Raw genomic sequence first — 20622 nt, 5'->3', positions numbered from 1 at the left:
AAAAGAAGAAAGAGGGTGATTCCTGTTGTCCTCGAGTCAAGGAAGGAAGGGAGGAAGGATGGAAGGGAGGGAGAAGGAAGCAAAGAAGGAAGGAAAGGAGGGAGGGAGGAAGGAAGGGAAGAAGAAGGAAGGAATGAAGGAAAAAAGAAGTAAAGGAGAACGGAAGGGAGGAAGAAGGAAGGAAAGAAGGAGGGAGGAAGGAATGAAAGGAGGGAGGAAGGAAGGGAGGAAAGGAAAGGAAAGAAGGAAGGGAGAAAGGAAAGGAAAGGAAGGAAGGAAGGACGGAGGAAAGAAGGAAAGAAGGTAGGAGGGAGGGAGAAAGGAAAAGAGGAAGGGAGGAAGGAAGGAAAGAAGGGCAGAGGAAAGAAGGAAGGGAGGAAGGGAGGGGGGAGGAAAGAGAGAGAGAAGGAGGGAAGGAGGAAAGGAGGGAGGGAGGAAAGAAGGACAGAAGGAAGGAAGAAAGGGGGATGGAGGAAGGAAAGAAGGAAGGGAGGAAAGAGAGAGGAAGAAAGAAAGAGAGAAGGAGGGAGGAAGGACAGATGGAAGGAAGGAAGGGAGGAAAGAAGGAACAGTCAAAAACAGACGGGGTCAACAGGACATGAAGGTTAAACATCATGTACATTACTTCTGGTCTGAGATGCTGCTGTTATAGTGGCGACATCTAGTGGCTGAATGTCGGTATTGCACCTTTAATATTAAAACATTACAACTTCTCTCCTTCAAATTATTATTTAGTTTTAATTTTAGAGTTTAATTTTCAAACATGAATGAATTTAATTGTAAAATATAATAAGAAATTTGTACAAATATTAAGACTTAAAACTAAAAAATGACATTTTAAATTTTTCTTGAAATATTCAAAGTACCAAAAAATAAATAAATTGTAGCTTTAATTTTATTCCCCTGACATTTATCGTAACATTTTACAACTTTTGTAATATTTAAAGTATTTTTTCTTGAAAGTTTATTTTTATGAATTTGATAGTAAAACTTTTCTCAAAATATTTTAATTATTTAAAATCTTTTGCAGCTTTAATTTTGAATTTCAAAACATTTTTACTTTAATTTTTTTTCTCAAGTATATTCAGACTTTAACTTCCACAAAAAAGCATATTTAATCTCCAAATATTGAAACAGTTCTTCCTTTAACCTTTGTGTCGTCCTCCCGGCTCAAATTGACCCCGTCTGTTTTGACTGTTCGTTCTTTCCTCCCTTCCTTCCTTCTTTCCTTCCTTCCTTCCTTCCTTCCTTCCTTCCTTTCCTCCCTTCCTTCCTCCCTCCCTTCCTTTCCTTCTTTCCTCCCTTCCTTCTTTCCTTTCCTCCCTTCCTTCCTCCTTCCCTCCTTCCTTCCTTCGTTTCCTCACTTCATTCTTTCCTTTCCTCCCTCCTTTCCTTCCTTCTTCCTCCCTCCCTCCCTTCCTTTCCTTCTTTCCTCCCTCCTTTTCTTCCTTCTTCCTCCCTTCTCTTCTTCCTTCCTCCCTCCCTTCCTTCCTCCCTACTTTCCTTCCTTCTTCCTCCTTTCCTTCCTTTTTCCTCCCTTCCATCCTTCCTTCCTCCCTCCCTTCCTTCCTTGACTCAAGGTTAAACTGCCTTAAAATCTATTCTTTATATTACCTTTTTTTCCCATGAAATTACAAATTTGCAGAAAAACGTTTTGTGTTTATAACTTCTCCGTGCTGATCTGAACTCTCCACAGGTGCAAACACTGAATCAATCCCGGCTGAAATCGACATCAGCAGCTGTTCCATCTCATATTTTGGACAAGTTTACGACAAACTGTATGTGAGTAAAGTTTTATTATAAAGAGAAGAATGAACCCTCCTGTTGTCCTCGAGTCAAGGAAGGAAGGGAGGAAGAAGGAAGGAAGGGAGGAAGGAAGGAAGGAAAGGAGGAAGGAAGGGAGGAAGAAGGAAGAAAAGGAGGAAGGAAGGGAGGAAGGAAGGGAGGAAGAAGGAAGGAAGGGGGGAAGAAGGGAGGACAGGAGTAAGAAGGAAGGAAGGAAGGAAGAAGGAAGGAAAGGAGGAAGGAAGGGGGGAAGGGAGGGAGGAAGAAGGAAGAAAAGGAGGAAGGAAGGGAGGAAGGAAGGGAGGAGGAAGGAAGGAAGGGGGGAAGAAGGAAAGGAGGAAAGGAGGAAGGAAGGGAGGAAGATGGAAGGAAAGGAGGGAGGAAGGAAGGAAGGAACGGGGGAGGAAAGGAAAGAAGGAAGGGAGGACAGAGGGAAAGATGGAAGGGAGGAAGAAGGGAGGAAAGGAGGAAGGAAAGGAGGAAGGAAAGGAGGAAGATGGAGGAAAGGAGGGAGGAAGGAAGGAAGGGAGGAAGGAAAGGAAGGAAGGACAGAGGAAAGAAGGAAGGAATGAAGGTAGGAGGGAGGGATGAAAGAAGGAATTAGGGAGGGAGGGAGAAAGAAAAAGAGGAAGGGAGGAAGCAAGGAAAGAAGGACAGAGTAAAGAAGGAAGGGAGGAAGGTAGGGGGAGGAAGGAAAGGAAGGAAGGAAGGAAGGAAGGAAGGAAGGAAGGAAGGAAAGAAGGGAGGAAAGAAGGGAGGAAAGAAGGGATCAGCTTCAGCATCCTTCGACTCTCTTTGATCCAAGATAACTGGGCTGCTCATGTACGGACAGAAGAATCAAACCTCACTAATCCTGCACAGTGCTGTAATATTGCTCAAAGATTTCATCCATGGTTGTGTTGAGGTTTGACTCGTTGTGTCTCTCTGATGATCGCAGGTCGGCAGCGACAGCGGCAAACTCACAGTGTGTTTCAAAGCCGCTTACAGCTCCGGAGCCGACAACGACTGTCTGGTGGCGTCTCTCAGCACAGTCACCCAGGTTTCATGGCTCAAAGAAGACAACGTGGTTAATGCTGGTTCAGATTATCACACAACTCTGAAGTTCACAGGTTCGTCCTCATGCGGTGCGATCCTGAATCTGAAGGATGCAAACGGCAAAGTGCACGTGAGTACGGCGCAGTGTCATCAGCGAACGTTAACATCACCGAACAAATCAAATACTGATGGTTTTTATATGTTTTTTTTTAGATTAACTACCATTTCCGCACGTTTGGCAAACTATCTGGTATGCAAATAAAACTGGAAGACACTACGGCTTCTCTGGTGAGTAAACCTGTGAGACATGTAGGAGTAGTACTTTATGTAGTAGTAGTAGTACTTTATGTAGTGGTAGTACTTTATGTAGTAGTAGTAGTAGTAGTACTTTATGTAGTAGTACTAGAAGAAGTAGTGGTAGTGCAAGTAGTTTTTTTGTAGTAGTAGAAGTAGTACTTTTTGTAGTAGGTGTAATAGAAGTAGTAACAGTGACAATAGTAGTTGTAGTAGTAGTAGTAGTACTAGTAGTAGTAGTAGTAGTAGTAGCAGTAGTAGTACTAGTAGTAGTAGTAGTACTACTAGCAGTACTAGTAGTAGTAGTAGTAGTACTAGTAGTAGTAGTAGTATTACTAGTAGTACTTTTTGTAGTAGTGGTAGTAGTACTTTTTGTAGTAGCAGCAGTAGTAGTAGTAGTAGTACTTTTTGTAGTAGTAGTAGTAGTAGTAGTAGTACTTTTTGTAGTAGTAGTAGTAGTAGTAGTAGTAGTAGTACTTTTTGTAGTATCAGTGTTTTCAGCAGTAAATTCCCTCTTAGTGTTTCCCTGTTGAGCTGTGGTGTAACCATAGTAACAAAGAGACTTTGGTACTAAAAACACTGTAACGTTGAAATATAGAAGATGAAGATTTGACTCATTCAGACGACTGAAGCTTCATATTAGCTTCACATCAACTTTTAAATCCATGTTTCCTCAGAAGGAGGACTGTGGGTTTAGCGATCTATGTGTGTGTGTTGTTGCTCTGCAGGCTGTGGATGTGCAGGTCGGTGGGAAACAGCTGCATCAATGGTCTTTAACGAAGAAGGTTACAGCGGACACCAAGGACCTGAGCGGATGCAGACACTTAGGTTAGCAGAGCTGCTGGTTCAGAAAGAGTCAATTCACCCAAATTACAGTTTAACCTTCCTGTCGTCCTCCCGGGTCAAATTGACCCCGTCTGTTTTGACTGTTCCTTCTTTCCTCCCTTCCTTCTTTCCGTCTGTCCTTCCTCCCTCCTTCCTCCCTTCCTTGCTTCCTTTCCTTCCTCCCTCCTTTTCTTCCTTCCTTCTCTCCTTCCTTCCTTTCCTTCCCTTCCTTCTTCCTTCCTTCTTTCCTTGCTTCTTTCCTTCCTTCCTTCCTTCCTCCCTTCCTCTCTCCCTCCTTCTCTTCCTTCCTTCCCTCCTTTTCATCCTTCCATCCTCCCTTCCTTCTTTCCTTTCCTCCCTTACTTCCTCCCTCCCTCCCTCCTTTCCTTCCTTCCTTCCTTCCTCCTTTCCTCCCTTCCTTCCTCCTTTCCTCCCTCCCTCCTTAATCCTTTCCTCCCTTCCTTCCTCCTTCCTTTTCTTCCTTCCTTCCTTCCATCTTTCCTTCCTTCCCTCCTTTCCTTCCTTTCCTTCCATCCTTCCTTCCTTCCTCCTTTCCTCCCGCCCTCCCTCCTTACTCCTTTCCTTCCTTCCTTCCTTTCCTCCCTTCCTTTCTTTTCTTCCACCCTTCCTTCCTTCCTCCTTTCCTCCCTCCCTCCTTACTCCTTTCCTCCCTTCCTTCCTCCTTCCTTTTCTTCCTTCCTTCCTTCCATCTTTACTTCCTTCCTTCCGTCCCTTCCATCCTTCCTTTCCTCCCTTCCTTTATTTTCTTCCATCCTTCCTTCCTTCCTCCTTTCCTCCCGCCCTCCCTCCTTACTCCTTTCCTTTCCTCCCTCCCTCCTTACTCCTTTCCTTTCCTCCCTCCCTCCTTACTCACTCCTTTCTTTCCTTCCTTCCTTCTTTCCTTCCTTCCTCCTGTCTTTCCTTGACCTGAGGACAACAGGAGGATTAAGGCCAAATAAGAACATTTCAACGTTGCTGTTATCTCAGTCAGTAATCAGTGTTTTTGTTTTTTTACAGGTGCTGCCTATGAAACCAAAACGAAGGGGTGCGACTCAAAGGGACAATCGGTTACCTGCAGCAGTTCAGCTGCCGTCAGCACCGCCTCCTGTGGCCAAACAGAGCGCTGCAAGGGAAACGGAGAGTAAATATGTTTGCCTTTCATATCTAATAATCAGTGTTGGGCACGTTACTTTAAAAAAGTAATTATAGTTACTCATTACTTCTCCCAAAAAGTATCTGAGTTAGTAACTGAGTTAAATCAATGTCAAAGTAATTAATTACCAGGAAAAGTAACTATTACGTTACTTTTAACCCTCCTTTTGTCCTCCCGGGTCAAACTGACCCCATCTTCTTTCCTTCCTTCCTCCCTCTTTCTTAAGTTTTTCCTTCGTTCTTCCCCTCCTTCCCTCTTTCTTTGCTCCATCCGCCTTCCATACTTCTTTCCTTCCCTCCTTCCTTCCTCCCTCCTTCCTTGCTCCTTTCCTTTCTTCCTTACTCCCTCCCTCCTTTTCTTCCTTCCTTCCTCCTTCCTTCCTCCTTTCCTTCCTCCCTCCCTCCTTACTCCTTTCCTTCCTCCTTACTCTTTTCCTTCCTTCCCTCCGGAGTAAGAAGGGAGGGAGGAAGGAAGGAAGGAAGGAAGGGAGGAAAGGAAAGAAGGAGGGAGGGAGGAAGGAATGGAGGAAGAAGGAAGGAAAAGAGGGAGGAAGGAAGGAAGGACAGAAGGAATGAAGAAAGGGGGATGGAGGAAGGAAAGAAGGAAGGGAGGAAAGAGAGAAGGAGGGAGGAAGGAAGGACAGACGGAAAGAAGGAAGGGAGGAAAGAGAGAGGAAAGAGAGAAGGAGGGAGGGAGGAAGGACAGACGGAAAGAAGGAAGGGAGGAAAGAAGTAACAGTCAAAACATACGGGGTCAATTTGACCCGGGAGGACAACAGAAGGGTTAATAAACTTACTGTGAATCTCCATCAAGAGGTTGTGATATATAAGTTGGCAAAGCTGTAAACAGATCTGAGTTCCCGTCATGTTATTTCATCAGTTTGGACTTGTGTTAACGCCAACTCTCCCTCACTACTTCCTCTGTCAGGTGTCTGTTTGATGCCGTTTGCACCGTGACCGGCCCAGAAGTCATCGATATCAATGGCCAAGTTGGTTCTGTCCCGGATCGCTGTGGATACTCTCTGCTGTCAGGGACGGGCTTCAAGCTGTTCGCCGTCTTCCAAGAACGTCGCCGTAAAGATGTGAGTTTTGTGGACCATGTGATCCTGCATCTGGACGCCAAGAATGTCAACATTCAGCTGGGACCTGGCAGGAACGCGAAGGTAAGATAAAAAGCTTGAATCGGTCACTCCAGCATTTAACCCTCCTTTCGTCCTCCCGGGTCAAATTGACCCCATCTCTTTTGACTGTTCGTTCTTTCCTTCCTTCCTTCCTTCCTCTTTCTTTAAATTTTCCTTCATTCTTCCCCTCCTTCCCTCTTTCTTTGCTCCATCTTCCTTCCATACTTCTTTTCTCACTTCCTTTCTTCCTTCCTTCCTTTCCTTTCTCCTTTCCTTCCTTCCTTTCTCCTTTCCTCCCTCCCTCCTTCCTTCCTCCCTTCCTTCTTTCCTCCCTCCCTCCCTCTTTACTTCCTTCCTTTCTCTTTCCTTACTCCCTCCCTCCTTACTCCTTTCCTTCCTTCTTTCCTCCCTCCTTTCCTTCCTTCCTTTCTCCTTTCCTCCCTCCCTCATTCCTTCCTTCCTTCCTTCCTTCTTTCCTCCCTTCCTCCTGTCCTTCCTTGACCTGAGGACAACAGAAGGGGTTAAAATCAGTTCAAAAGGCAGCAAAATATCAACATCTACGCTGATGATACTCAGTTATACGTTTCAGTCGATCCTGACGATCTTTAGGTTCTGAATCTGCTTGCGATCTGTTTATAAATGATATAACAACTTTACTTATTTTAAAGCACATTTTATGCATAAAGATGCAGTATAATTTCTCAACACATGAAAAAAACAACAACCTCTCTCCTCTCCTTCCTCTCTCTCCTCTCTACTCCAACCGGTCGAGGCAGATGTTCTCCCACTTTGAGTCTGGTTCTGAGGTTTCTTCCTGTTAACCCTCCTGTTGTCCTCAGGTCAAGGAAGGACAGGGGGAAGGGATGAGGAAGGGAGGAAAGAAGGAAGGAAGGAAGGAATGAAGGAAGGAAGGGAGGGAGGGAGGGGAGGAAGGAAAGAAGAAAGGAAGGAAAGGAGTAAGGAGGGAGGGAGGGAAGAAAGGAGAAAGGAAGGAAGTAAAGGAGTAAGTAGGGAGGAACGGAGGAACGGAGAAAGGAAGGAAGAAAAGAAAGGAGTAAGGGAGGGAGGGAGGAAAGAAGGAAGGAAGGAAGAAAGAAAGAAAGGAAAGGAGGAAGGAGGGAGAGAGTAAGTAAGGAAGGAAGGAAAGGAGTAAGGAGGGAGGGAGGGAGGAAAAGAGGAAGGAAGTAAGGGGAGAAGGAAGGGAGGAAGGAAAGGAGCAAGGAAGGATGGAAGGACGGAAGTGAGGAAAAGAGGAACGAGGGGAAGAACGAAGGAAAAATTAAAGAAAGAGGGAGGAAGGAAGGAAAGAAGGAAATATCTAAATGCTCCTCTATGTTCACCAGCTAGTCTACAGAGAACTTGGTCTGTTTGCAAGTAGTGTATAGAGAACAAGTTTGAGTGTGAAATAGCATCACAGAGTCAATCAACTAATCGATCAATCGTTTCAGGTCTAGAGGGACAGATCAGAGGCGTGTTTGTTCCTCGTCTTTATGTCTTTATGTCTCCGTAGGTGGGCGACTCGGTGCAGAGTCTGAGCAGTTCACCCAAGAAGGTTCATGATGTTGAGCTGTCAAAGGACCAAACCGGAGTCACCGCCAAGATGACGCTCAACAAATACGTTGTTTCGATCTTCTTTGACGGCACCACCGCACAGATCCAAATGACAGGTACAAAATAAAAAGGACACTTCACAGCTGAGTTAAGAAAATATGACGACAAATCTGCATTCATCGAACGAAAAACAGCAAATCATCAAATTTGAGAATCTGAAATAAGAAAAAGGGTCTTCAATGTGTCTTAACCCAACAGTCAGGAGCTCAAAGTAACAGTAAGTGTGTTTATGTGTCTGTAATGATTCCTCCTGTTCATACTGACCATCAGAAGATCCTTCATCATATTTACTATGGAAGTGATGGAGGACTAAACCCACAGTCCTCCTTCTGAGGAAACATGGATTTAAAAGTTGATCTGAAGTACTCTGAAAGTACTACTACTACTACTCCATAAAGTACTACTACTACTACTACTACTACATAAAGTACTACTACTCCATAAAGTACTACTACTACTCCATAAAGTACTACTACTACTACTACTACTACATAAAGTACTACTACTCCATAAAGTACTACTACTACTCCATAAAGTACTACTACTACTACTACTACTACTACTACTCCATAAAGTACTACTACTACTACATAAAGTACTACTACTACTACTCCATAAAGTACTACTACTACTCCATAAAGTACTACTACTACTCCATAAAGTACTACTACTACTACTACTACTACTACTACTCCATAAAGTACTACTACTACTACATAAAGTACTACTACTACTACTCCATAAAGTACTACTACTACTCCATAAAGTACTACTACTACTCCATAAAGTACTACTACTACTACTACTACTACTACTACTACTCCATAAAGTACTACTACTACTACATAAAGTACTACTACTACTACTCCATAAAGTACTACTACTACTCCATAAAGTACTACTACTACTCCATAAAGTACTACTACTACTACTCCATAAAGTACTACTACTACTACTCCATAAAGTACTACTACTACTCCATAAAGTACTACTACTACTACTCCATAAAGTACTACTACTACTACTCCATAAAGTACTCCTCCTCCATGTAGTCTCCACTCAGTAAACATGTCAGATATCATTGATATAATAACTCAGACTGATGAAGCTCAATAGAAGCTGATCATCTACTTTTAAATGACTGTGTGGACACACTGTGGATTTAGTCTCCATCACTTCCATTGAAAGCACATTTGAAGGAGATCTTTTAATAGTCAGTATGAAACACTGTCTGAGGAAACACAAAGAGGGAATTTGATGCTAAAAAGACTGTAAATATGGCAGATATGTGCTGCTTTGCTGTATCTTGAGGTAATAAAATGTCCCACATGTGACTGACATTTGTAAATCTGATCCAGGACCAGGAGCAGGTTCCCTCCAGGGTTTATGTGTGAACTCCAAGAAAACTTTGAGTGAAGTGAAGTCCTCTGACCACAGCCTTGCCGAGTAAGACCTCGTCTGTACCTGAACGTCACATCACTGACTGCTGCCACTGCTTTGTATGTTTCTATGTGTTCACGTTACCTTCTGCTGTTTGTCGCCCCCTAGCTGTGAAAAGAAGCTCACTGAGACTCCTGACGTTAAGCCCGACTGTGTCGCCATGACTAAACAGTGAGCAGAGACGCACCTCAACACACATCACACTCTTCCACTTTCTCCACAGCTGATTAAAAAGCTGATTGCTGCTAACAAATACTTATGAATAATAATTGTGTATTTTTAACCTGCAGTTACTCGTAATGTAATATTTTACACTGTTGTATTGATACGTTTACTTAAGGAAGGGAGGGAGGAAGAAGGAAGGATGGAAGGGAGGAAGATGGAAGGAAGGGAGGAAGAAGGAAGGAAGGAAGGAAGAAGGAAGGAAGGGAGGATGGATGGAAGGAGGGAAGGAAGGAGGGAAGAGAGGGAGGAAGAAGGGAGGAAAGGAAAGAAGGAAGGGAGGAAGGAAAGAAGGAAAGGAGGGAGGAAGGAAGGAAGGGAGGAAGAAGGAAGGAAAGGAGGGAGGAAGGGAAGAAGGGAGGAAGAAGGAAGGAAAGGAGTGAGGAAGGAAGGAAGGGAGGAAGAAGGGAGGAAGGAAGGAAGACGGAAGGAAAGGAGGAAGGAAGGGAGGAAGATGGAAGGAAAGGAGGGTGGGTGGAAGGAGGGAAGAGAGGGAGGAAGGAAGGGAGGAAAGGAAAGGAAAGAAGGAAGGCAGGAAGGTAGGAGGGAGGGATGAAAGAACGGATGAGGGAGGGAGGGAGAAAGGAAAGAAGGAAGGGAGGAAAGAAGGAAGGGAGGAAGGAAGGAAGGAACAGTCAAAACAGATGGGGTTAATTTGACCCGGCAGGACGACAGAAGGTTAAGTAAGGAATCTGAATACTTCTCCCTGTTCTGTTTATCTGCTAACAGCTGTAACCTGCTGAATGAGGCTCCGTTCACTTCCTGTCACGCTCATGTCGCTCCGAAGCCGTACATCGACGTCTGCACCAAGACGCTGTGTAAATACCCGGCGGTGGACGGTCTGCAGTGTCAGTTCCTGGAGGCGTACGCCAGAGCCTGCAGCACGTACAGCAGTGACTCGCTGACCGGCTGGAAGTCAAAGGCCAGCTGCTGTAAGACCGTCTGTATAAAACTAAGACATGAAACATGAAACAGAAATACTCTTGTTACAACACACAGTACTGTGCAGAAGTCTCGTCTTTGTGTCGTTCTCCCGGGTCAAATTGACCCGGTCTGTTTTGACTGTTCCTTCCTTCCTTCCTTCCTTCCTCCCTTCCCTTCTTTCCTCCCATCTTCCTCCCTTCCTCCCTCCTTTCCTTCCTTCTTCCTCCTTTCCTTCCTTCTTCCTCCCTACCTTCCTTCCTTGACCCGGTCTGTTTTGACTGTTCCTTCCTTCCTCCCTCCCTACTCCTTTCCTTCCTTGCTCCTTTCCTTCCTTCCTTCTCTCCTTACTTCCTTCCTCTTTTCCTCCATCCCTCCTTACTCCTTTCCTTCCTTCCTCCCTCCTCACTCTTTTCCTTCCTTCCCTCCTTACTCCTTTCCTTCCTTCCTTTCATACTCCCTCCCTCCCTCCTTACTCCCTTCCTTCCTTCCTTACTCCTTTCCTTCCTTCCTTTCTTACTCCCTCCCTCCTTACTCCCTTCCTTCCTCCCTTCCTCATCCCTTCCTCCTGTCCTTCCTTGACCTGAGGACAACAGGAGGGTTAATCCTTTATCTTCTGATTCAGTAAAGTTGACCTCTCACCTCTCTGTCTCTCCAGCCGCCCCTCAGGTCGTCTGTCAGGACACCGACTGCATTACTCACGAGTTCTGCGGTCAGGATCCCGTCGGTCGACCTCGATGCCTCTGTCGCGCCAAATTCGCCGACAAATACAGATCAGCTGACACTTTGGGTAAGACGGTTTAATTCAGTCCATTAGTCCATCCACAGAAAATGAATCACCAACTTTTTTGATCATTTTTGAAAACATTTTTAAGTGAATCCAGCTTCTTAAATGTGAATATTTTCTAGTTTTCTAACAAGTTTTTGGTTTGTGGACTGTTGAGTACATCCTCTTGCATTTTAGGAAACTTTTATCCAGATGTCTCACTTTTCAACTAGACCTGAAAGTAGATATACTGGCATCAAACACCTGATCTCTAGTTTAGGAAATACAGATAATTAGAAATGAGACAATGTGCTGCATACTGTCATTAAAACCAGTGAAGTACAGAGAAGTATGTGTTTCCACTTTGATCAGAAATGAGCTGCTAATATTTTAAATCTTATGTAAAATACAAAAAATATAAATAAAACAAATTCAAGTCACATATATATATATAAAAATGTGTTTGGAAATAAACAAAATCAATATTAAAAGTGAATAATAAGAAGAGAAGAAAGTTTCATAATAAAAAACTAACACTGACGTTCATTTTTCCTCATTTATTTTGTTAATTTCAGAGGCCGAACCTGTTATTTTTTAATGAGTTGATGTCATTTCTTCCCAATATTTGTCAATTTCAGACACTTCGTTTAATCTGTTTGTCCTTTCTCACGTTGAGTCATACATTTCATTACTTAAAACCAGTAAAACCAGTACTTAACAACAGTATTTAATAAGCAATCTGCAGGTTTTTAGGATTCATTCACTGGTGATATTTTATAATCTAGCCCAACATGAGATTTTATTCATGTACTTTTCCGAGTGTTACATGTAAGTGAGCGTTTGATTCGTTTCATCAGGTGACAAGACGGTATGCAAGCAGAACTCCGCCTCCGTGTCTCTGCCCAGTTGTCTCCTGGCAGAGAAAGGCATCGACTACTCGATCTTACGCCTCAATGATGAAACCTGTAAAGGTCAGATGGACCAGAAGACCCGCATGGTGATGTTTGACTACAACAGCCAAAAAGCCTGCGGGGCGATCATCACGGTGAGAGTCTTTTATTCACTAAAAACCACAGACTGCATATAAGAAATGGACGTAACATCCGTGACGTCACCCATTGGTTTGTGGACTGCTGCTCGGAGGCCAATAGTATCGGATCTGAGCAGCACCATCTTGAAAACTTCAGGTGCATGCTGGGAAAAATTTAAACATGGATTCTACTTATATGGGCATCAGGAGGAGCATGAGGCGCCCTCCTGAACCTGTGAACCAATCAACCTGTCAATCACGACGTAGCCACGCCCTAATGCATACCCTGCTTTATCGTCACATATAAAATCAGGGAGGCCAAAATGTCCCAAATGAACATCATACTGCATTGAAGAAGGCTTTAAACTAGCGATTGAGACCATAAACACATTTTGAAAACGTTTACTGAGGTTAGAAATCAAGTGAGAAGTTGGTGAATTCTCCATTGACTTGTATAGAGACGGAAGTCCTTTTGACACCAAAACGGTCGCCCCCTGGTGGCCTTTTGATAGAATGCAGTTTTAAGTTACTTCCACGTTCGCATCATTTCAGAGGACCGGAACTCCCCGCCTGGGTTGTAATGACAAATAAATAAACTAATAAACATGTTTCTCTAACCTTAACCAAGTGCTGTCAGCGCCTGAACACAACCTAAAATGTTTCATATTGCCGTTTCTACTAGCAGAGATTTTACTGAAAGATTAGACATTTTGGGGTTAATAAAAAATACATTAATGTTTCGTGAAATTGTGCGTACATCTGTAACATCACGCAGTAACAATCTGAATCTTTGTGACTCTGCAGGCCAAAGACCAAAAAATCATCTACGAGAACACCATCAAGACAGACGACAGCGGCTCCTCTGGTGAGATCTATCGCCACGGATCGGTCAAAATGGACTTCTCCTGCTTCTACGTCCAGCCGGAGGTCCACGACTTTATCTTCAAACTCAAAGGCGGGTGAGTCCTTCAGCTTTTAAATAACCGGCATACAACAGTCACGAAGGCGTTCATCATTAAAAACCGAGGCTCACCTGTCACGTCTGTGCAGGTAGAAACCGTTACGAAGGACTCTTAAAATTATTCTTCCTCAACCAGCATGATAAAGTTAATTAGAGCTGAAATTATGCTGGTAAACAGTTTTCCAATTGGTGAATGTAAGTAGGGAAGCACCGATGTCACTCTAGACTCTCAGAAGTCATTTTTAATCCAGTTTTAAACTGATTAAAAGGAATTCCTCTATGAAGCTTTAAAGTCTGTGTAAAGTAAGAATAAATATGTGTTCTGAGTTTGACATTACACAGAAAAGTGTGTTGTTAATCACCCTGCCAAATTTGAATGATTCAAAAAATCGCCAAATATATGAAATTAGGCTTCAAAGTTGTGTAAAAGTCAGCCTCTTTCTGTGCTGCCAAACGCTGTGGGAGTGCCCGCCGAGTTCGCTGAAGCCCCGCCCCCTACCAAGTGTCACCTGTCAATCAAAGTCACCACCTCTACCAGAAACATGGACGCTACGTCTGAGAGCTTTCTGTTGCTAGCTTGGCGGCTAACTCAGCTAACTGACTAACTGTAGACTGTAGTAGTAGTAGTGTGCGCTGAATGTATTTATACCTACAGCAGCAGGGGCGGGTTTATGCTAAACACCCAATTTAAATCCCCATTAAATCCAGACACAGAAATGTTGAAACACAGTTTGTGAAGCCTAGCTCCACAATTCAAATCTAAATGGTTGAAATGCTTTTTACACCTTTTTTAGAAATACATTAATGACCTATTTAATGTGTTTAGAAGAAAATGTCTGAATTCACTTTACACAGTGTTTAACGGCTCATCTTAAAAGGACGAGTTCACAATGTTTCAAGTCTCAAAGAGATGAATGTAAGTCAATGCAATGTGACAAATGTGTGTGTGTTTGTGTGTGTGTGTGTGTAGCAAAGCAGTGAAGGAGATTGCGTCCGGATCCTGGAATTACAAGATGGCTATCAAACTGTGCGGCGACAAGGACTGCACCAAACCGTTCGACCCTTCAAAGGGCATCACCCTGGACACGATCATCTACATCAGCGTGGAAGCCATCGGGTTTGACTCAAACCTGATCGACCTGGTTCTCAAGTCCTGCATTGCGAAGAGCAAGGCCGGAGCGACGTACGACCTCGTCGTCAATGGGTGAGTAGCGGGTTTGTTTCTGCACTCTGATTTATGGGTCAATGGCGTATAAGGATTTACAACAACTCAATTTTAGAATAATAAAAACAAGCATATCTAATGCAGTAGTTCAAACATTCAGAATGTTGTGTACCTGAAAATTCATATTACAATGTGAAAGTGATTTTAGTGGGTTTTTCAAGATTAATTGGCACTGGCCTTAAAAAAAGTCATGTGGTGCGACCATGATTCATCTTGAATTATCTTATATAAATAAAAGATCATCATTTACAAAAATTTAAAAAAAAAAATACAAATACTTTGTTTCCAAACACTTTATATTACTGAAAACTTGTAAAAATAGATGTGAAGTAAATTAATTTATTTCAAGATGAATCGTGGTCGCACCACATGACTTTTTTTAAGGCCAGTGCCAATTAATCTTGAAAAACCCACTAAAATCACTTAATTTCAATCTATAATATGGATCTTCAGGTACACAACATTCTGAATGTTTGAACTACTGCATTAGATATGCTGGTTTTTATTATTCTACAATTGAGTTGTTGTAAATCCTTATACGTCATTGACCCATAAATCCAATATGTTTGTAATTCATGAGTTTTGTGTGAATATCTGACGGTGGAAATTAGGTTTTCTTTATTATTGGACTGAAGTACCTGGCCATGTGATGTCGTGTGATGTCGTGTGATGTCATGTGATGTGTTTCCGAGCAGCTGTGGGAGCCCGGAGGACGACACGGTGAAGGTAATGAGTAACGGAAGAGGAACGGGAAGCATCTTGGCCTTCAAGATGTTCCAGTTCAAAGGGGACAACAGCGGCATGAGCCTGCTGTTCAAGATGAAGCTGTGTTTGAAGAAGGACACCAAATGCATGCCGGTAATACACACACACACACACACACACAACAATACTACACACACACACACACCAGTACTACACACACACACACACCAGTACTACACGCACACACACCAGTACTACACACACACACACACACACCAGTACTACACACATACACACCAGTACTACACGCACACACACCAGTACTACACACACACACACACACTGATACTACACACATACACACCAGTACTACACGCACACACAACAATACTACACACACACACACCAGTAATACACACATACACACCAGTACTACACGCACACACACCAGTACTACACACACACACACACACATACTACACACAAACACCAGTACTACACACACACACACACACTGATACTACACACAAACACCAGTACTACACACACACACACACCAGTACTACACACATACACACCAGTACTACACGCACACACACCAGTACTACACGCACACACACCAGTACTACACACACACTGATACTACACACATGAACACCAGTACTACACACACACACCGATACTACACACACACACACACACACACGATACTACACACACGCACACCGATACTACACACACACACACACCAGTACTACACACGTACTACACACACACACACACACACACACCAGTACTACAAACGTACTACACACACACACACACACCAGTACTACACACACACACCACAGTACTACACACACACACACACACACACACACATCAGTACTACACTACACACACACACACACACACCAGTACTACACACACACACATCAGTACTACACACACACAACAGTACTACACACGTACTACACACACACACACAGTTTAGTTTAATGTCAGGAAATCATTAATCAGATTAGCTGCAGATTGACTAACACCTGATTGATTGATTGATTGATTGATTGATGGATTGATTGATTGATTGACCATTTCAGAGATAAACAGTGAAGTAATTGATCAGAAATGTCAGGTGACTGTAACACCATGAACCCTAAACTCTCCGTCTTTAACTTTAACTGCAGAAATGTCAGCAAGGAAAAAGGAAGAGAAGATCTGTCGACACGATCTGGAGACTTTAGGTAAGACTCACCTGTGCTGCTGCTCAGAGGTCAAAGGTCAACGGTCTTTGGAGTTCAATTGTAATGAATTTACTTCTTTATAGGTGAAAATATGAATTAACCCTCATGTTGTCCTCAAGTCAAGGAAGGAAGGGAGGAAGAAGGAAGGAAGGGAGGGAGGAAGGAAGGAAGGATGGAAAAAGGAAGGTAAAGAGGGAGGAAGGAAGGAAGGGAGGAAGAAGGAAGGAAAGGAGGGAGGAAGAAAGGAAGGAAGAAGAAAGGAAGGAAGGGAGGAAGAAGGAAGGAAAGGAGGGAGGAAGAAAGAAGGAAGAAAGGAGGAAGAAAGAAAGAGGAGGAAGGAAGAAAGGAGGGAGGGAGGAAGGAAGGGAGGAAGAAGGAAGGAAAAGAGGGAGGAAGGAAGGAAGAAAGGGAGGAAGAAGGAAGGAAAAGAGGAAGGAACGAAGGGAGGAAGAAGGAAGGAAAGGAGGGAGGAAGAAGGAAAGAAAGAGAGAAGGAGGGAGGGAGGAGAGAAGGAAGAGAGAAATGAAGGACTGAAGGAAAGAAGGAGGGAGGAAGGAAGGACAGAAGGAAGGGAGGGAAGAGAGAGGAAGGAAAGAAAGAGAGAAGGAGGGAAGGAAGAAGGAAGGGAGGAAGGAAGGAGCAGTCAAAACAGACAGGGTCAATTTGACCCGGAGGGACGACAGGAAGGTTAAAAAATCAGAGTTCTGTTTGTTCCGCCTGCAGGCTCCAAACGTTGGCGCTAACTAATCTTAATATGCTCTGGTTGTCTCTCTTCAGGTCGTTTCCATGGCGACCAACAAGCTGCCAACCCTCAGAATGACCCCAGATTACTGCTTCGTCCTCGTCCTCATCATCATCATCATCATCATACCAAGCATTGATATTTGAATCCCTTCAGTTTTAAAATGACGCACCATCTTCACACACAGCACCTCCAGGAGCTCACAGATTATTGATAACCTGCAGTTTAATAAGTATTCTTTTAATTAATAAGATAATGATCATTTACTCATAAGTCAATAAATAAATAATAAATTAAAGAGATAGCAGCAAACAGTAAAATCTCACAGGCATACAAGTACACAATATTTTTGAAATTACATTTTTTAACCCTCCTGTCGTCCTCCCGGGTCAAATTGACCCCGTCTCTGACTGTTCTTTCTTTCCTTCCTTCCTCCCTCTTTCTTTAATTTTTCCTTCGTTCTTCCCCTCCTTCCCTCTTTCTTTGCTCCCTCCTCCTTCCATACTTGTTTCCTCACTTCCTTCCATCCATCCATCCTTCCTTCCTTCCTTCCTGCCTCCCTCCCTCCTTACTCCTTTCCTTCCTTCGCTCATTTCCTTCCTCCCTTTCTTTTCTCCTTACTTCCTTCCTCTTTTCCTCCCTCCCTCCTTACTCCCCCTTCCTTCCTTACTCCCTCCCTCCTTCCTCCTTTCCTTCCTTCCTTTGTCCTTTCCTCCCTCCCTCCCTCCTTACTCCTTTCCTTCCTTCCTTCCTTCCTTCCTTCTTTCCTCCCTTCCTCCTGTCCTTCCTTGACCTGAGGACAACAGGAGGGCTCCTCATATTCCTCTTCGTTAACTCAAAATTAAGTAAACCAGTGAGTCTAACAGGTAATCCTGACTCTAAACAACCACTGGTGATTGATTCAACACCACAGATGGAGAGAAAAAAAAATCATGGAAAGTCCTGCACTCGTTTGAGCTCCTGAATGCCACACGTTCATTATTATAGATAACATGTTCCTGGAGGGACTGAATCAATAAGTCGATATTATAATTTTACTTTTATTAAAACATGATGACGGGACTTTAATTTTAACTACTCTATTACATCTTTCATTAAGCTGCACTCCTAAAAAACATTATCAGAGGTTACGTCAAATGTATTGGATTCATATCAGAGTCCTTCATGCGTCAGCACGTTTCCCGTCATACGATCGGAGTCGTTGTTGACGATTCATAAAAAAGTAAACAAAGCGACTTTCAATGGTTTCAATGGGAGTGTTTGTTCCTCTGTCCTGTCCTGTGGGTGTCTACATGAAACTAATAGAAGTGATTTACTGTGTTTTTACATTAGTGCTTAATTTTTAATTATCTACCATAAACTCATTCATTAAAAACAAGTTAATTAAAATGAAATTGAACAAGATAAAAAAAGTGAGTTAAATCTTTGTTACTTTTTGTTTTAGTATAGTTCTTAAAACTAGTTAAATTATAATATAAATGGCAGCAATCACATTTAATAATCACTATCTCATATGATTCAAAACAAAAACAAATGTACTGGACTACATTTCCCAACATGCCTTGCAGCAGTTTTCTGTTCAGGTTTATTGATTATCTGAAACATCTGAACGTTTATTAGTTTTAGTTGCCACTTTAACGTCTTTCAGTCCTTATGTTTAAACTGCTTTAACCGCCAATGTTAACTTTTATTAAGACATAATTAAAAAAAAAAAAAGGGTTTTAGCTTAAAAAAGGTATTACTGAAAATAAATAAATGATAAATAAATTTCAACAGATCCAAGATACAACATTTTGTCTCCTAAATTCATTGATTGAATTACAAATCATAGAAAATAAACCGTACTACACAGTGAGTTACTTTCCTCTTGTTTCACATTTCCAGTCTCTATTTTCAGAGAGCAGCAGCCTGCAGGACTTTATCACCTTCTGCATGTAACAGGAAGTCAATTCAGCTTCATCCACTGAGAATAAACGTATTCTTCAGCTTTAAGACAGAATCAACCTGCTGATTATTATATTCATGTTAAGCCTTAATGACGCTGTTCTGCTGTATCTCCTCCTTTTGCTTTCTTGTTTCTTTAAGCATCCCAAAAATACAAAAAAAATAAAAAATCAATAAAGGGGAATGTGGGTAAAAGACAAACATGAGTTTTGGCCTTTTTTTAATGTGAATTCATCAGCTTCTGATTTTAAAACAATAAATTCTCACATTTGTTTGTGCTTTTCAAAACTGCCTCACACATCTATGAAACACTGATGATGTTTCATGTGACGATGCAGCGGTTACGGTTCAGTCAGTAAGAACATGATAAATAGATCGGTACAATATTAACAACTCAGTAACACACACATTGTATAGAGGAAGGACTCAGATCATTTACTTAAGGAAAATACAAATAAAATGTTTGCATCTAAAAGTTTTATTACAAAAACACGAGTTAAATAAAAGTAATTGTTAAGGCAGAATGGGACCTTATTATTATTATTATTCAAATATACATTGCATTATTATATTATTAAGATGTATTATTATTATTATTATTAGTGCCACGGGTGCTAAGCTCCGAGGCACTCTCTCAGCAGATACTGCAGAGAGAGTGCCTCGGACTCGGCGGGAACGCCCACAGCGTCCATGTTTAGGGTAGCGGTAGTGACTTTGATTGACAGGTGACACTCGTTTGGGGGCGGGGCTTCCGCGAACTCGGCGGGAACGCCCACAGCGTTTGAGACAGAGGCTGATTTTTACACCACTTTGAAGCCTAGTTTCAAATGTTTGGCGATTTTTTTAATCATTCACATTTGGCAGGGTGGTTAACAACACACTTTTCTGTGGTATGTCAAACTCAGAACACATATTTATTCTTACTTTACAGGGACTTTAATTAGTTTAAATAAATATTATTTATGCTTAAATATGATAAACATTGACTTAATATTTTCAGGTATGTTAAGTAGAAAATGAAGTACATTACACTTGATACTGACTACCAGAATATGATCAGGGTGACTTTTGAACCGGGATGAGTACATGATTTATTTCCAGTCAATTTCTAAGCAGATTTCCAGTCATAAAAAAGTATAATAAAATCTACCCTCTTCATGATAAGATTTACCTAATAATTTCATAACAGTGATGTTCCGGTCTGTGAAAAAATGATGTAGACTTTAATTAATTAGTTTAAATAAATATAATTAATGCTTGAATATGATTAACATGTACTTAATATTTAAGGGATGTTAAGTTGAGAATAAAGTACATTACACTTGATACTGACTAGTGAGATGTACTTAATACTCGAAAGCAGAATATGATCAGGGTGACTTTTGAACACTGCAAATAAATCGTGTACTCATTCCGGCAGCAGCCCCGTGGCACTCAAAATTTCCCTGGAATTTTCTATTATTATTATAAAGATTATTAAGATTTTACTGAGGTCAAAGTAAAAGTAATCATTAAGCAGAATGAGGCCTTGCTAAATGTTTTCTCATTATTATTATCATCATTGTTATTATCTTTATGTAAATATATATGACATTATAT

General features: G+C 42.1%; 1 protein-coding gene across 1 annotated transcript in view; it reads left to right on the top strand.

Moving 5' to 3' along the window:
* The window catches only part of LOC133987766 (uncharacterized), a 17335-nt gene extending 110 nt beyond the window's left edge, over positions 1–17225 (top strand). The window contains exons 2-17 of the mRNA XM_062427210.1: positions 1697–1782; positions 2723–2950; positions 3034–3108; positions 3843–3942; positions 4957–5080; positions 6020–6254; positions 7723–7879; positions 9182–9269; positions 9372–9434; positions 10215–10417; positions 11065–11196; positions 12030–12217; positions 13007–13161; positions 14134–14367; positions 15084–15246; positions 17115–17225. Coding sequence (XP_062283194.1) covers positions 1697–1782; positions 2723–2950; positions 3034–3108; positions 3843–3942; positions 4957–5080; positions 6020–6254; positions 7723–7879; positions 9182–9269; positions 9372–9434; positions 10215–10417; positions 11065–11196; positions 12030–12217; positions 13007–13161; positions 14134–14367; positions 15084–15246; positions 17115–17225 — 2342 coding nt within the window. The remainder of the gene's footprint in view (positions 1–1696; positions 1783–2722; positions 2951–3033; positions 3109–3842; positions 3943–4956; positions 5081–6019; positions 6255–7722; positions 7880–9181; positions 9270–9371; positions 9435–10214; positions 10418–11064; positions 11197–12029; positions 12218–13006; positions 13162–14133; positions 14368–15083; positions 15247–17114) is intronic.
* The last annotated feature ends 3397 nt before the right edge of the window (positions 17226–20622 follow it).

The sequence above is a fragment of the Scomber scombrus genome, chromosome 10, assembly GCF_963691925.1.
Source record: "Scomber scombrus chromosome 10, fScoSco1.1, whole genome shotgun sequence".
Taxonomy (NCBI): domain Eukaryota; kingdom Metazoa; phylum Chordata; class Actinopteri; order Scombriformes; family Scombridae; genus Scomber; species Scomber scombrus.
The sequence above is the reverse complement of the archived record's forward strand: the minus strand, read 5'-3'. Positions and strand labels throughout refer to the sequence as shown.